Genomic DNA, 17,880 nt, shown 5'->3' on the forward strand with positions numbered 1-17,880 from the left:
AATGTTTTTTTTTTTGTGTCTGCGAAAACTTTATCCCAATATTTAAAACTGAACTGCCCAGACAAATAAAAAGAATGTATTTGATGCTGACCAATTTAGAATAATAATGTTAGCCTTGGGGTGCCGTTTAGCTCAGTGGGTAGAGCGCGCGTCCCATGTGCAGAGGACCTGGGTTCGACTCCCGGCCTGGGTCCCTTTGCTGCGTGTCACTCTCTCTCTCCCTGTTACCTGCCATATCTTCAGCTGTTCTATCAATAAAGCCATAAAAAAAGGCCAAAACTAATTTTTTAAAAATAAATAAAATAATGTTAGCCTTAGTCGGTCTCCAGCAGTTTACAGCACATTACTTCCTCTAGTGGATTCACATTTAATGAATTGTGAAACAGAAGTAGGAAATACTTGCTTTGCATTAACACAACATCAGATTAGCTTCAATAGCTCCATTAACTTAAACTGCAGTTTTCAAAGTATGCAAAGCAGATCTTTTTAAATAGCTGCTTGTTGCCTTTACACACCACATGGGGCGTTAAGGCTGACGAGCAAAGCTCCTTTAAATGCTGAGAATGTCCATGGTAGGCACTGCACTGAGGCAGGGCAGTCACGTTGTGGGTCAGCATGGTTATCCCTGTTGTTGTGGTGTATGATCATGCTACAACACACTACGATTGCCTCCTCATTGAGCCAGAGGCGATGACAAGGATGCACAATTCACCAGAGTATAAAGTGATGTGTGAGAGGACACAAAGTAGGACAGGTACTGACATCTGTATGAGTCACCAGAACAATGTTTTGTCAGGGATTTAGCATGAATGTATGTGGGCTGTGTGCATGCCAACACGTGTGAGGTAAATGTCTGTCAGAGCGTAAAATGCTGCTACTTAAACGGAGGCCGAGGAGATGTACTTTTTGTGTATAGTATGAGTCACATATCCAACGAAGTGCTGATTACTTCCGTACGGACAAATTGCAGTTAAGTTGAACACGAGTCAGCTGTTGTTGACGCAAAAAAAATGAATAGAAGATGACAGCAGTGACGCAAAAGTAGCTCTCAGTATGAAGGCCACCATTATCTGAGTCCTTTGAAAGGCCAATGAGCTCTTCATTGGGAACAGCACGGACCGATTGTACAGAATGGAATTTATCAGGGCCTTTCTCTGTTTATCTCGTGTTTATCCCTGTTTAATTAGAGATACTGATGATAAAAGATCATATAAATGTCTATACTTTATACACAGTTTGAGTTTTTAAAAAAAAAAAAATTTGGCCTTTATCAGCTTTATTGATCGAACAGCTGAAGATAGATAGGAAACCGGGACACGAACCCGGGGCTGCCACAACGAGGACAAAGCCTCTGCACATGGGACGCCTGCTCTACCAACTGAGCTAAACGGCGCCCCAGTTTGAGTTTTCTTAACAATACATAATTGCTGAAATATTTCTCTGGATTGAAACAAGTCTTTGTTCTATGTGCACTGTGCTATACCAGCCTGAATCTGTGCTCACCACCTGTATACATTTCTGTTTTGCCAGTATTCATATATTTTCTTGCAATGAATTGTACATACTCTATAGAGAGAGTGTTGCCGTTGACAACATCATCTGAGAACTCCCGCAGCTCTAGACAGAGCAGTTCCAGACCCACAGTTTTAGAGCTGTTCCCTTAAGTTTTTTTTCCTTCTTTGAAATGTGTTCACAACAAAGTAATATTCCAGTAGGCCACCATTTTTTTTTTTAGTTTATTGAGATATTTCCAAAACAGGGCCAACACCTAAATTATATGTAATGACAATAATCTTTACTTCAGGTAACTGAAGTTACAGCTGGTTCTCAGGCTGATAAAAACCATAAGCTTACATTATTCATTGAAGATAGCTAGCTAATGTTAGCTTAATATCATTTACCTAACCACTGCAAAGTTATAAAAGTTAACATTAAAAATTCAACTGAAATTAGTGGACATCTAAGTAGTTATAACTATGGCTACATGGCTCTGGTCATAATGTCATCACCAACATTTGTTTAAACTTTTGCATGATTATGTCTTAAATTGTCGGTCTAAAACTGTCTGTCTAGAACTGCACAGGCTTTCTGGCTCTGCAGGGCAATGCTTCTCGCCTTTAATTGCCAAGGCAACTTGGAAATTATCAGGTAATGTCGGTGGCAACAGAAAGTGCTTCCTTTCTCTTTAGGAGTCTGTTGCTGCATGTACATGGTAAGTGTCTTCATAATTCTCCCTAAATCACTGTTTGTAATCCCCACCTCTTTTCCTTGACTTGCAGGTACCACCCAGCTGAAGCACATGCTGCTGAGGGAGGTGGACACCATCTTTGAGTGTAAACTGTGCCGCAGTCTGTTCAGAGGCCTGCCCAATCTCATCACGCACAAAGAGTACTACTGCCTATCACGACTGCCTGAGCCTGACGGTGAGCGACATGACACAAATCTGGAATACTGAATAACACATTTATGAACTCAGCTGAACTCTCAAAGTACGAAAATCAAAATTGAACAAAAACATAAAGATAAAAAAAAAAAATCCACATAAACTCAGTAATAAAATTAATAGGCAGACCAGGTGGAACTCACACTCTGAGAGCCATGGCCCGAGGTTTTGTACATGCTGACATGCAAATGCAAACTTGTACACATCAGACAGACTAAGCGAGACTCCCTGGGATTAAACTGACTCCAGCTAGGCACCCGTACACCCTGAGTTTTTGCTAACACACAAACCTATGCACAGAATCATTGATTACCTCAACACCTCCTACGACTTCTCGGCAGTTTGCGCTCACATTGTGACACTCCAAGGTTTCTTCTCCCGCTTCCACACCATCTGTCTCCTACTCATTATTCTCTTATCGCCTCTGACTGCACACAGTGCCATTTCAGTCCTTTCCGCACACATTTACACACACTCACATGCACATTGTCACATGCCCAATCCATCAATCACTACTCATACTCAAAGTGCAGTTTCTCCTCGACTCTCCTTTCATATCACTGAGGAAATTGACTTTGATCTTGCAGCATTTTTGTTTTATCTACTCCTCATTATTTACAGTGTGTATGCATGTCTCTAATCTTTGCTGCTTAAAAGTGGTATGAGACTGAGGGGAAAGGATGAAGCCGAGGAAACTCTTCAAGTAATTTCTCTGTTACCAAACTCTTTTCTCATCTCCCCCTAAAAGAGAAATCAATCTCAACACAAACGGTCAATTATATTTTCCTCGGTTTTATCTCCTGTAATGATCGCCGTTGTAAAAAAGATGTTTGTTTCATCACACCCTTCTTTTCATCTGTTTCTGCTCTTAATGAAGTTGTTCCCTGCACCAGTGGCTTATTGCTGTGCTGAAAGTGTGTTGTTTTAATATTTTGATAAACGACTGAATTGGTGTCTCTTTTGTCACCACCGAGCTGCTGGATATTAATGTGTGCCTACTGGATAAACAAAATAATTTTCTTAGAAAACACCCAACTTTTCATCATCCAGCTCTGACAGTGGGACTACACAGTCCCCAGTCACGATTTGTGGTCCTTTTTTTTAAAGTGCCTAGAAATTCAGTTCAGTTTTAATCATCCTTTTATCTCCCGTTGTAAAGAATTTTACGAAAAAGACTTGCTTGTTTTCTAAAAAAGGAATCTTTTTTGGCTTTTGAGAAGCAAATGTTTGTATTCAGTATAAAAGAAAGACCACTGAGGTAAAAGTAAGTGCCAAACCAAAAGTGCAACAACAGAAAATGTTTAATATCCCTAGACCCTAATCTTTTCAGCACATAGTGACACAAACCCATTCACTTCCTGACCAATTTAAGAGTTTTTCCATTTTGCCTTCTTTGTGGGCTTTTAAATTTTGTCCAGTAACACAAAAGAAAATTGAAGGGGAAGGGCAAATGGCTAAAGATGTTTGGGCTTTTATCTGATGCCCATGCACAATTTGCCACAAGAAGTAGGCAGCCTGGAGTTCAGTGTGTCGCTCGAAAACAATTTTAAGAGGACATGTTTTGCCAGATCAGAGTCTAGTCATGTTGTAAGTAGCATGATTCTGCGAACCGTCAGGACACATGTCCATATGTCAGATGATGACTTTAGATGAATTAATGTTTATACGATATGGTCAGGGTCCACCAATTACGATCCTTCCATTTACTAATATCAGTGATTATCAGTACCGATCTGACCATAATATTACTTATACCAGAAAAGAATGTAGTATTTTCCCAATATGTAGTAAAAGAAATACAGTATGCCAAAAATGCCCTACTGTGTCCGGTCACATTTTGCACTATTCAAGCCAACATGCTTTTCTGACTATTCGGACCCACAAAGCTCTGTGTAGCGGAAGATATGTTACATCTGCTGATGACCACTCATTGGCGGCTTTCCAGATCGTATGCGTTTTCTTTTAAACTTCAGAGTTCGAGAAAGAGTATGTGCTCTTGAAGGTGCCATCGGTAAAACATGACTGTATACCGTAGTAACATCAAGTGGCAGTAGTATGGAACCAAAAGGAACCAACCAGTAAAAACATGTGTCTCTAAATGTTACCCTGAGACCACCATTGACTCAAGTGATTCAAGTGAGGTGGTGCCATTTAGGTTGTATTAAAAGCCGGGGTAGCATTTTTTGTGTCCAAGTCTGTGTTCTTCATTCCCTTATAAAAACAGTTTTATAAACCGCTAGTAAGACAAGGAACAAAAAACTGTACTATTAAAACTGTAATGTTGCATCAGCCGGAAAACACAAGCTAATGTTGGGAATATAAGCTGCATCATATGTTTCTTACCATGCTGTTAGATACAGACCAGGACTAGAGCTCCTTCCACTTTGAAACACTGCACTGTTGTTCCGGGTTATGAAAACAATTAAACCAAGTGTGGACATGAAAAGTGAGCAGGGCTGAGTTGGTTTTAGAATTATTCTCAGCAGCCACAGAAGTAGCAGTGGCGACCAGCATTGGTCAGAAACTCTTTTATTTGTAAAGCGATACATAATATAGGACTACACTTAATTTCCATAAGTTTCTATAATACTTAAACTTATTATCCTTTTTTAACTTTTTGGATTTTTCTATTCTGGGTTCATCAGGTGATGACAGACAAAGCCTAGCCATGAAGGATTTACTGGAAGCCATATATCCCAGACCTGACCGGCCAGACTGCGTAGTCCGCCTGGAGCCAATTCAGACCACTAATAAGGCCGTGTTCCAGTACCTCACCACTGAGGAGGAACTGGCTAGATATCCATCACACACACCCAGGTAGGTGGTAGAGGAATACTTGTAGGTTCTTGTAGGTTGTCCAAGACCCTCATGATGTGAATTGTCTTTTAGGCTACTCTCTTTTCTTCCTGTCTTCCCTTGTCTCTGACGTTTTGTGTCAATGTTCTTCACAGTGCCAGAGAGAGTCCTGTAGCCTGGGAGGGAGAACAAGTAGAGGGTGTAGACAACAACCAGCAGAGCCAGCCGGAGAGCCACAGCAGCCCGGGACACAATCAGGGACAGAGGAGATGGGAGGCTGAGGAGGAGTCTAAAGACGAGCCGCCACCACATGAAGACGAAGGGTCCACTAGTGGGGTAGGTGCCTCGACACGGCAAGTAACAGCAAAGTGGGGTTTGCTCAGAGTGAATGTCATGTTTAGTACATCTTTAAAATAATTTTATAGATATCTGTCATTACTCAGGCCTGGTGCTTTTTTACGTGCTAGATGATATGTTTTCCACATTGTTTATCATACTCAGTCGATCTCCATCTTCTTTGTTTTCTCCCTCCTGTTCAGGTTGAGGACGTGACAATCTCCTGTTGTCTGTGCGGTCAGGACTTTAACTCACGCCGCAGCATCAGGCGTCACTGCCGCAAAATGCACCAGACCAAACTGGAAGAACTTAGAAAGTTCACAGAGACTCGTACAGTTCCCACAAGCCTGCTCTCCATGGTTAAAGGTATATCAAACACATGACAATTAGATACAATAAAAAGCCATTTCAATAGTAGCTTTTTTGTTAAGGAAACATATGAAATAATATTTGTTTTTGTTGTCACTGCAGGTCGGCCAAGGACTCTCAGCACACCGACTGGAAAATCCTGCCCAGTGTGCCTCAAAACCTTCGCCACAAAAGCCAACGTACGGCGTCATTTCGACGAGGTCCATCGCGGCCTTCGTCGGGACACCATCACACCCAGCATTGCCTCGCGGCCCGGTCAGCCCTTCTCTCTGGAGGTCACACCCCCCAGGAAGAGCAACAACTCCTCTCCAACACGTGGACAGAACTCCTCCAAGTCCACCCCCGTGAACTCTAAAACAACGCCATCAAACCAAAACCCACCCAAACCTCCGAGTCCACTCCCAGCCCCTGCCTCGCCGCAGGTGAACCCAGCCTCGTGTCGCTGCACGCTCTGCAAGAGGAACTACAGCTCTCAGGTGTGTTAGGCAGCCTTAAGCTTTTTAATTTTGTTCTTGTGGGTGGTATGAGGCCGTGTGATATGACCATAATTTCATGTCACGGTATAGGTCATTTGTATGTCTGATTTATTGCATGATATAGTCATGTTTTTAATCTGTATTTTTCTCTGGGTTTCAGCTCATGTTGAAGAGACACATGCGTATTGTCCACAAAATATACAGCATCAAAAGTAACCGACCTAGTACGACGCCCAACTCCTCTACTACAGCACCCACTCCGAACAGTAGCAGCACCAATTTACCCCAAGCTAATCCAAGCAACAATATCCGAGTGAAAGAAGAAGCAGTAGAACCTTCAGATAACGATGACGACGACAATGAAGAGGACATCGATAGCAGCCCGGCTCCATCGCCTAGTGACAGCACTGGGACAGCCAAAGGTGCTCCTGTGGTACAAAACGCCCTGAAGGTGAAAGAGGAGGAGGCCCCATCGAGCCCAAAGATGACACCAATGCTATCTTCATCATCCTCGCGGGGAGGCAACACATGCAGCACTGGCGTGCCTTCCAGAATGACCAAACTGTCGGTGGGTTTTGACTTTAAGCAGCTCTTTTGCAAACTGTGCAAACGACAGTTCAGCTCACGGCAGAACTTAACCAAGCACATCGAGCTACACACAGACGGCAACGACATCTTTATTAAGTTCTACCGCTGCCCTCTCTGTCGTTACGAGTCACGTCGCAAACGTGACGTCCTGCGCCACGTTACTGTCGTTCACAAGAAGTCATCCGCATACCTCGCCAAAATCATGCCCAAACTGGAGAGCAGGGCGGTGAAGAGGCTCGCTGAGGTCGTCCTCAGCAGCACCAGTCAGAACAAGAGGACCAGCAGCAACGTCAAAGAGGAAGTGAACGGACGTCCTGCTTCCTCATCTCCATCTTCTTCCCCTTCACCCCCCGTCACTCGCAAGCAAGAGTGCTCCACAGCTCCCCCAAGCACCACCTCAGCCTCTTCCACCTCTTCTTCCTCCTCTTCCTCCGCCCCGCCCCCTCCCCCAATCACTCGGAAACAGCAGGACGTTGCATCGCCAGCGTTCACGCCATCCCCTCCTGTCACCCGTAAGCAGGAGAGACAGCAGATCCACCAGCATCGGCCTATCAGCCCCCCACTGACCCGCCGCAGTGAGAAACACACACACCAACGCAACTCGTCCTCCACCAGCTCCCCACACACTCGACGGCACGAAGCCCAGTCAGAGGGCAGCAGCACAGGGTCGTCGTCCACCGAAGTCAGAGTGACCAAGAATTTCTCCCTCCATGCCTGCGACCAGTGCGGACGGGCCTTTGCCAAGAAGGTATTACATTCTAGAGCTGCAGCTAATAAATATTTTTATTATCGATGAATCTGCTGAGAATTTCAGTGTTTAATCATTTAGTCTATAAAGTATGAAAATTGTGAAAAATACTAATAGTCTAAAAGCCAAAGACACTTCATTTACTATCATAAATGATGATTAAAAAGCAGCAAGTCCTTGCATAAAAGCAGCTGAAGCAGGGAAATGTTTAAATGTTTGAATTCCTTGAAAAATGATTCAAATAATTAATCTGTTATCAAAATCATTGGCACTTTATCTTCCTTCGATTGACTTATTGTTGCTCTATTAGATTTTAAATGCTGCTTCTTAACTACAACTCTTAAAAGAAAAAGCTTTTCACATATTTCCTACTCTCTGAATCAGGAACAAAAAGTAGAATGGAATGAAACACATCAATTCTGGTGCATAAGATAATTATCATAACAGTCTGCCCTCATGAAGACTTTGAAGTGAACTGTCATTGATTTGGCTGAGCAATCATTTCCTAATGCCTGAGAAATTCCACCCCCATATAAATTCAGTATTACAGATGCTGTTCTAATACTTGATTGTCTGTATCACAATTGTCTGAAAAGACTCTGATTGCAAAATCTTGCAGTCTAATGTTGATGCATATTGTGCTTAATGAACCACAGCAGAGCCACCATTCAGAGAAATGTATTTTTGTTAACTACAGATTTTAATCAACGAGGAATGCAAACATCCAAAGTGACAATCAGTTTGTAATAAATAAGGAATTAGAGATCATGCCATGTTCACGTCATCCCCTCCTGTCACCTGTTAGAAGGAGAGACAGCGGACGCTTTTTCCTGTATTTGTTGCATCTTGAGCTGTTGTAACATTTCATTTCCATGTTGTGGGATAATTAAAGCAAATCTAAATCTATAGATACAAATACAATCTGTGTCTGGCCGATAGCTCGTTTAATTGATTGGTCAATTGTCAGAAACTATTTGAATAATAAAAAAAAGTTTTCAACATAATTTTTCAAGCAAAAACTCAAATAGTCTCTATGTCAAGCTCCACAGATGTGAGGAGTTAGTACTTGTCAATGTCACAATGTTGTACAGGCAAAATAATTTAATTAATCATCAATAAGATTGTTAATTGCAGCCCAGGTATCAAGATAATAATCTTATTAAATTATACGATGTACACCTAATGATAATCAGGTGCCATCATTATTTTAACTTTCAGTGTCAGTTTTCACATTGGTAAAGGACTTCTGTAAACAATATTTTTTGCAAATTAATTCATAGTTTCAGTTTAAATGTGATGATATAGGCCGCGAGAGCCGGCAATTTGTTGGTTTAAGTGCTTGAATTTTATCCAGAAAAAGCTGTACATTCACTGTAGTTTAACTCCATGTAATGACACCCACCCTAATAGCATGTGTCTGTATTTAATTTCTCCTTAAATTGTATTGTCAGCTGTACCTGGAGTCTCATAAGCGAAGTCATCGCAACGCAGTGACGTCAGCGGCCAACAGGAGGAAAGGAGTCAGCACCCGCTCCAAATCCCTGGCCTGGTGAAAATCACATAGTGTAAGAATCCAAGACGGTTTACAGACTGTACCACTCTTCCACTTCATATCTGCCTGCTTGTTCTTTTGTTGCTGTTTTTGTTTTTCTGCTTTTTTTCCTTTTTTTTTGCACCATCTTTCTGCTGCAGCGGTGTTTTCAGAAACCACAAAGAGATGCTGCTGTGTGGTGTGTTTTTTTGAGCAAATTTTGTGATGTGTGTGTTTGTTTGTGTGTGTGTGTGAGAGAGAGAGTTTGCTTGTGATATTTTAGCTTCCTTTTCTGGCAACAGAGGTGTGTGTATAATGCTCATGTAGGAGACCTGTTCCCCAGGGCAAAGATGAGAAACCACAATCATTCTACAGGCTTTAATTGACCGCTCTGCATGTTAACCAGCTGTTTCCTACATTCTCCCTCACGTTTATTTTCTCTTTATATCTGCTGCCCATTAGAAAGATTCCTCTTTGTTGAACTATCACTCTTTTTTCCTGCTTTTTGCTTATTTCTTCCCCTTACTCTCTATATTCCCCTCTTTCTTTTGTTCTCTTTCCTCATTTGTCTCTTCTTCTCTCTCCAGTCACAGTCCAGCGGGAATAATGGACGAGCGAGCCCCTAACGATGAAGAAATGAATGAAAACTTTCAATAGAGAAAAATAGTGGACGATAGGAGAGGAGCACAGAGCGGAGATGAAGGAATCAAACAAACAAGGAGTGAAGTACAAAGGATTTCCACCCTTTGCTTTGGAACCAAATATATTGTTGGAATCTGACTTGGTTTTTTTTGTATAGTTTCATTTTGAAGCCAGCCAGCTTACTGGACGGTGGAGCTGCTATCAACGGAGAGACTTTAGTGAAAAGAAGATTTACTAGTGCTGTATATATCTCTATTTACTTACAACGGTATGTAAATATAGATCCATATGCAGATGACTGATTTGTACTGCTTTTGTTCTTCATGAACCACATCTAAAAAAAAGGATGAAGGTCGACTATGGAAATGTGAGTGTTTGTGTGTGAGACTGTGTGAAATCAGAACTGGATTGTGACCTCCACACAAAATAGACTGGAAACAAACTGTAAATTTGTTTTGAAAAAAGCAGTACCTGATTTAAAGGTGCACTATGTAGTTTTGGAGGAATTCAAAATTTTGAATATTGCTTTTTACAATATTAATGAGGTAATAATACAAACTCAGAAATATTTCTTTTTTTTCATGACTGAATGAACAAGCTGTTCTCACAGGAGAATAAGGTCCCCAGAACAATGTTTGAAGCTAGAAAGGAAGCAGGGTCCGCCAAATATAAACAAAGTAAAACAGTATGAAATTGTGTTGTTCTTTAGGCTCAGCTTGTTTATTTGTTAAAAATTTAAACAAAGAGTTTGTTAATTTAGTTGGTTTAGGGTTTAAAGAAAATCAGTCAGAGAAGATCTTTGTCTTGTGATTAAAATGTATTCCCCAAAACTACGGTGTGCACCTTTAACCTCTGAAGTCCCACAGTTACAGAAAACCTATTCAGTTCTTGGCAGTTTTTCCTGTATAATCACAACAAATACAGTGTGTCGAAAATCTTGACAATTTGATATATTCAAGATAATTTGCGAAAGTTTATGATCGCTCACCTTTCTCCCGTCATTTCTCTCACATTTCCCCTGACAAAAACAGCACTGTGTTGTGCTGCTGTCTAACAGGATAGACTACAACCAGACTGTTCCCTCTTTAAGTCTTCTGGTTGCCTTAGAGTTACAACTTAATTTATCTTCTCATGTAAATGTTGCTACTGAGAAGCAAATAGAATTATAGTCCCAGTTGGTGTCACGTATTAGATGATGAAATGGTCATTAATTACATAATGTATGGTCAAAGTAAGGGAAAGCCCAAAGTCTTTTTAATCTTCTCTTTAATTGATTTTCAGTGTTCAGTTGTGTTTTCTTTAATTCCACTGTTATTTTTGTCATTGAACTACATGTGAGGAACAAATGTGAAGGGTGTTTCCTATACTTTGACCGTACCGTGTTTTACCTCCATTTATCAGTACCTGTAATAGTCTGATGTTGCTCTTATAACCAGGCTACGTGAAGCAAGGACATCAGTTTGTGACCTGAGATAGTTATGTTATGAATCGAGTCAACCATTTATGTTAAAGGAGCTGGGTTTTCTGTGGGAGAGAGGAGTTTCTGTTGGTTCAGACATCGACCTTTTTAACTTTATAGATCTTCTACATACACAAGAATCTACATAACAAACTGAAGGAATGGGGAAAAAAAGCATAATAGGTCTCCTTTAAGTGGTTATGATATGATGGTATGAAACAACACAAGGTCATACAATGAGAATATATTTACAGGTGTTTCAACTCAGATTGATTTTGCATTCATTATAACAGCTGTTACCACAGGCAAAACTATCAAATTAACACCATTATTATCCCCCCTCATGATTATGCACTTCTGCTAATGTGTGAGGATCCAGTTTACAGTGCGTGAAGAAGGATAGGACCTCCTGCATTATTAAGGTCTCATTTGTGTGTTTGAATGCACAGTTTTGCTTAAGATATTTGAAACCATTAACTGGAAGTTTATCTGTGTTAAGAGAAAAATATCGCTGGCATCTACGTGATGCATATCTACGTTCAGAAAGTGTACACCCCACTCATTGCTTTACTTCATTTGGCCACTTAAAAGATTGGTTCTCAAATCCCAGACAGCAAAGTAGGTGCTTGTGATTTATGTCAAAGCAGACGTGTTTAGTGTCTAAACAGCAGGTGCAACAGGTTTGGATCGACACCAGCTGTTTGCGGTGCTTATACGTGATTCCTAACAGGCGAAAATGTGGGGGGCTGTGAACATGAGAACAGTTAGATTTTTCTACAAGTTTTTAAAGGTTTACATTCAACTTTTCGTTCCATTAATCGTTCCGGAGCTCTTTCAAATAAACTTTGTGAGCTTTTCTTTGTAATTTCTGTTTCTAATGGGGGGACTAAGTGCTGCATCTGTTCCATTCAAAACATGCTTTCATGTACTCAGACTTCAAGCAGGGCCGCATTAACGTCACCCAGAGGTAGTCTTTGAAAACACTGGCGTATGAGTCGGGAGGGAAGAATCGAGGAAGACCAAATGTAGATATGTCTTAATGTTCAAACAGAAAGCCATGAAATGGAACAAAAACCAGAAAAAAGGAAAGACCAAACTTTATTTTTCTAACTGAGAACTGCAACAAGGTCTTGTAAACGTGTATATATGTATTCTGGTATAAATAATAGTTATAATAGTCACAATAGTTATTGACTTATACTTAACTGTTGGTTGACCATATGCTTCGAACATGTCCAACTAGTTACTGTCACTGTTAATTAATGACACACGCTTGTTCCACCATTAGTTGTCTTTCTTTGCATCTCATTCCTTTTTGAAGGAACTTTTTTGTTGGATTGTGACAAGAAGAGAACAGTAATCAAACCTCAAGAGACTCTTAGGACGTATGTGTGTGTGTTTTTTTTTCTTGTCTCTTGTCTCATCAGTTGTAATATGTTATTAAAACTCACCTCCTAGAGAACCTGAGAAGAGTTAGAGAAGCATTTCCGATGTGACGAGAATGTTAAAACCAACCACTTAATAAATAAAAATGTACCGCTTCAAACCTCACGGGGGAGTTTTGTGTGCCTTTGTTTTTTTTCTGTCCTCACGTATGAGTCACATACTTCCATCCATCATGTTTGTTTACTGTGTTTGCAGAGAGTAGATTTAATTTGCCTCCTCAGGAATTGCTTCTTTGGACATTTGCATTTCCCCCCCGTATTTCCACTTTCTCACATTATTTCCAGCGCTGCGGTATGCCATTCCTTTTGACGTCTCTGAGACTGACACGATGCCGGTGAAACACACATGGTGAAAAGGAATCGGTGAAGGGTATCTTCTGGTAGTGTGACAGTATCCTCTGGCTTTGAGATGACAGATGTATAACACAAAGCCTGAGTAACATGAAAAAGTCATCAATTCAAAAGTCAACTTCATCCTTCTTACTTCAATTCTCAAATGGACCTGTGAGGTTTGAAAGACAAACCCATGCTCCATTTAGGCAGGTCAGGTCTGACAAAAGATGGCTGCATCATGGGAAATGGAATCAGGATACATCTGCAGCTTCATTGCTTTTCAAATCGCAATCAAAACAAAAAGATTTGGGCGGAGAAACTGAAACTTACAGCACTTTTATTCACCTTGAATTTGTCCTTTAGGTAATGTCGGCAACCTTATGAAACACACCTTAGCTTGAGTAAATTTGGGACAAAGTAAACAAAGCTCAACAAATTATATAATGAAGGTCTTGTCGTTTTTAGAAATTTTAATGCTGAATTTACTTTACAAATTTACAAATGGTAAACAATGATGGAGAACAGACAACAACAGAGCCGAAAAATGCCCCACCACTGCCCACATCAAAGAGAAGAAATAAGAAGACTGAAGAAGAAAAGCAGTGTAAAAAGAAAGAATTTAACCGAGCCAGAGAGAAAACAAGGATAAATATCGGAGCTTCATTTCAGAGGTGGAGGGAGCTGCGGGATTTGTAAGAACTTCAGAGCGAGGCAGAGTTGGCCGCTTTTCTGCTGGACAAGTAAGGACCCCTGCTTGATAGGCTATATGTTTAATTCTATGTTTTAACCACAAGGCTGTAGTGGCAGTCGAGCTACGTAGCTTGTTGCTAAATCTAGCTTGTTAGCTTGTATGCTAACTCCAGTGTTTAGCTTTGTCTTGGTTGCTACTGGTTAGCAAAAGTGTCTTTCAAGTGACCGGCAGTTAAAACATTAGTTTGTGTTCACTACGCTCTGAAGTGGTTGAATTGGTTTAGAGAAATAATGATACTCAGTTTTCACAAAGGCAGCATGGCGTTGCACCAGGTAATGATTACCTGGTAACAAATATTCTGGCTAAGTCCACTTTTTTGTCAAAACTCCAAACTGCAGCTTTGACTCCACCAAATTAACGTATTAAAGTTTGTTTACAGGTCTTGGGGAGCAGGTGAAATAGTCTGACAAATTACCTCCAGGAATATCACTCAGTGGCAAAGTTGCATTGTGGGTAACATAGGCATAATGTTGTAAAAAGCAGCCTAGCCCTACTGTGACTACTGGGCTCATTAAGGACAGTTTAGAAATAAATGACGGGATGCCTAAATTACCCACAATGCACCAATGTAATCAGATTACATGCAGCCTCCTGTGGAACCACAAACGCCCCCTTTTTACCACTTGTGTTTTGTCAAATGAATGTGGTACTGTTAAAAAGTGTACAGTTCCCCCTTGAAATGTAGTGAAGTAGAGGTATAAAGTAGAACTACAATACTCGAGTAAATGTTTTTAGTTACATTATGATAAAAGGTAAACCCTCCTGATCCTGCCCTGCCTTTTTCCCTCCCCCTCTCCAGGTGACAGCAGTCTGAGGACCCCCACCTGCTCTCGCTCTCTCTGCTGCATTACGCGACCCCCGCCACAAGATGGCGCCATCGCACCGCGTCCCTCCTCTCAGGTGAGGCACCCCCCCCACCCACTACAGTTGGGTTTCCCGTTGCGAGCATCTTCCACACAGTCGCACCAGAGAACCAGCACCGGGTCTGGGGGTTTCGATTGCCTGGTTTCCTCACTCCACGCGCCTTATCAAATTGTTATTACACAGCAGATGGGATGCGGTTCATTTATTTAATTCCGTCCCCGCACAAAGAGCCGCGGCGCTCTGTTTTTTTACAGGCTGGAGGGAGGGAGGGGGGGGGGGAGAATCAATGGGCGCAGTAAAAAATGGATTGAAGTTGAGGCAATTAAAAGAGTGTGGCGCAACGCCCGTGTGAGCATATTTTGATGACTTATTAATGTGCTCGAATAACCGAAGCCCCCCCCCCCCAATGTGGAAAAACCATCGATCCGATTGATTGGTAATAAACTTGATTGAATGGGCGGACTCTGCCGGACGACAGCGGTGGCGCAATTAAGACGGTGATTTGCAGACACTACGCCTGGAGATACATATGTTTCATGTCGCGCGCGTGTGTGTGTGCGTGCGTGTGTGTGTGTGTGTGTGTGTGTGTGTGTGTGTGTGTGGTGGGGCTGTGTGAGTCGTGCGCTGTCCCTTTCAGCACCGAGGGGAGCTGGAGAGGAGTGTAGCGGCGCGCGTCCGAGTGGATGGACTTTGGATGGAAGGGGATTTTTTTTTTGGGAATGCGCAAAGTGCGTAAAGCTGGGAGAGGATAGAAATCAGGTGGGTTTTACCAACATTATTGATCATGAGTGACAGACTCCGGGTGTGATGAATTCCTCTGCACCTCTCCCTCTCTCTCTCCCTCCCTCTCTCTCTCTCTCTCCCCCCCCCCCCCTCTTTCTGTATCCGAGGCTCATTCTTGGGCATTGACTTCGCTACAGGCAGCCTCCCTCTGTTGTCACCTTAAACAAGTGCGGGGTTATTAATTGCATTTTTTCCCTTTGCCGGTCACGACGGAGCGCGCTCTTTTCTTTCCTCCTTTCTTTCTGTGCGTCTTCGTATCTTTTTTTCTTTCTCCGCGTCTTCGCCTCGCGGATGGTCTTATTGTCTTTTTAAATCCGTTTTGCCGTTGTGGGGGGGTGAAAAAATTATAAGAAAAGAAAAATCTCACTCCTCTGTTGAGGACTGGTATTTGGAGAGGAGGAGAGAGGGGGGAAAAAAACTGCTGAGCTCCGCAAGGAAGTTGCCCGAGGCGGACAGGGACCCCAAGGAGTCCGCGGAGGGAGGCTGGAGACGACGCTTCTTCACCCCTTCACACACAGTCGGATGGATTTGATTGTCTGAGGTATCTCATATGAAAATCATTTCGCCTTTTTTTTTTTTTTTTTCCTTTTCCATTCTGACTAAATGCTGTTGCCTCCTCTTTTTTGTCTGTGGGTGGATATTTCTTTTTGAATTTATTATCTCAATTCGACCCTCTTTTGGGATTTTATTGATTCCTACTGGTCATTTTCATTACGCACGGATTCTGAGCCATAGTGGTTGGGTGAGTAAATGTCTCAGCGGCACATGGGGAGAGGTATGTGTCTCTCAGGGGTTTCTCAATATTGCGTGGGAATGGCAAACAGATGAAATAGCTCCATAATGGTGTTTCTCTGCTTATACTGTGGATGGCACTGTCTTAATTAGGGTGCATCAGAATGCCACCACCAGCAGCTCTGCTGCTGCTGCTGCACAGAGACAATCAGCCTATAGCATAATCAGCATACACCCATACACTTTGATCTGGCATGGCTCTTATTCTTGAACCTGTGGGCTGTGTTTTTATCTACACACACATGACTTATGTCTCTTGTCTATTAGCAATGTAAGCTGGGATTTAAATGTCTTTATCCACATATGGAAGGATGTGGCAGAGCGAATGTGAGTTGACTGTCTTCTCTCATAGATAAATGAAAAATGAAAAAAATAAAATTCCCATATACCCATGCATTCTTACTCAATATTTATTTATTTATTGCAGTAACACTGAATGCATCAAGTCCTCCCACCTCTTTGGTGACATGATCCTGCCAAAATCATTTAAAGAACGCAGCTGGAAAGTGGGAGGCTAAGGAACAGGTAGAGAGAGTGAGAAATAAAAAAGTGAGGTATGAATGGGAGGAGACCGAAAAGGAGGTGACGGAGAAGACAAACCGCAATTGTTGGATGGGAGACTCCAAAAAACACATCATTTTAAGAGAGAGAGAGAGAGAGAGAGAGAGGGAGAAAGGGAGCGGATAGGGTGGCAGAAAAGCTATCACTTTCTGAAAAGAGCAGTGAGCTCCCTGGAGAGATGAGGAGGCCTGCAGAAGGGAGAGAATGGAGAATCTTGAGGAGTTGAGGTGGAATAGGGAGGAGAGGAGGAAGGCCAAGGAGGCCAGGTAGGGAGGAAACTGAAAAAAAAGAGACACCAGTGGGCAACTCTCAACTCGACAGCCAACCGTGGGTGCAAATTAAAAAAGAGTGATGAGCCTCTCGGGGCTTTCACCCCTCTTCATCTTTTGCGCCACCGACCCTCACAGTGCTGGAAACCTCCTTCTGTCGCCTTCTTTTAGGTGGCCACGCGGGAGGAATAATGTGGGTTTTTTTGAGCCTCCGCAAAGCGTCACAAAGCACAAGGACTCTCCCAGGAGCAAAGAGTAAAAAGAGTCACAGGATAGAACAAGACCAGGTGCATGACATACAGCACAGCCACAGCGACAAGGATGTCGCTGATTCTCACTCGTTGGGAAATGTGATAATTCTCAGTTAGTGCAAATGAGACATGAAACTTTTAATAACCTCGGGGCCTCAGTTCAGTCACGAAACGTTCACACATTGCCCTGATCTGATTTTTTTTGGCGGCCCTCTTGGGATGTGTGCACGTACTTACATCTTGGATTAATGTAACTGTTTTTAAATCATGAACATGCTCCCGTCGGGTTAAATATTCCCATTAAGTCCATCTGTTAGCTCCTTGTTTGGGAGGATCCAATTTTTGCCAAATGTGGATCCTATTAGACGGTAATCAGGCGTGGATATGAATTGTTTAATTGTCTTAATGGCAGGCTACCCAGACCTCATTTGGACCCTTCCTGT

The 17,880-nt window shown here is 42.1% G+C and overlaps 2 protein-coding genes across 11 annotated transcripts in view; both read left to right on the top strand.

The window, feature by feature from the left end:
* Positions 1 to 10,488, top strand: part of znf800b (zinc finger protein 800b) — a 32,054-nt gene extending 21,566 nt beyond the window's left edge. For all 6 annotated transcript variants that reach the window (XM_030440531.1, XM_030440532.1, XM_030440533.1 and 3 more), the window contains 8 exons: positions 2,280 to 2,423; positions 5,089 to 5,260; positions 5,395 to 5,575; positions 5,779 to 5,941; positions 6,047 to 6,420; positions 6,581 to 7,756; positions 9,208 to 9,321; positions 9,875 to 10,488. In XM_030440531.1, the coding sequence (XP_030296391.1) occupies positions 2,280 to 2,423; positions 5,089 to 5,260; positions 5,395 to 5,575; positions 5,779 to 5,941; positions 6,047 to 6,420; positions 6,581 to 7,756; positions 9,208 to 9,309 (2,312 nt within the window). In that variant the 3' untranslated portion in view covers positions 9,310 to 9,321; positions 9,875 to 10,488. The remainder of the gene's footprint in view (positions 1 to 2,279; positions 2,424 to 5,088; positions 5,261 to 5,394; positions 5,576 to 5,778; positions 5,942 to 6,046; positions 6,421 to 6,580; positions 7,757 to 9,207; positions 9,322 to 9,874) is intronic.
* A 4,854-nt stretch (positions 10,489 to 15,342) lies between these two features.
* The window catches only part of grm8a (glutamate receptor, metabotropic 8a), a 254,862-nt gene continuing 252,324 nt past the window's right edge, over positions 15,343 to 17,880 (top strand). For 2 of the 5 annotated variants that reach the window (XM_030440171.1, XM_030440170.1), the window contains exon 1: positions 15,556 to 16,105. The gene's annotated coding sequence lies outside the window, so the exon portion shown is untranslated. The other 3 variants (XM_030440168.1, XM_030440167.1, XM_030440169.1) reach the window with 3 other exon arrangements.

This window comes from Sparus aurata, chromosome 14 (genome assembly GCF_900880675.1).
Source record: "Sparus aurata chromosome 14, fSpaAur1.1, whole genome shotgun sequence".
Taxonomy (NCBI): Eukaryota; Metazoa; Chordata; class Actinopteri; order Spariformes; family Sparidae; genus Sparus; species Sparus aurata.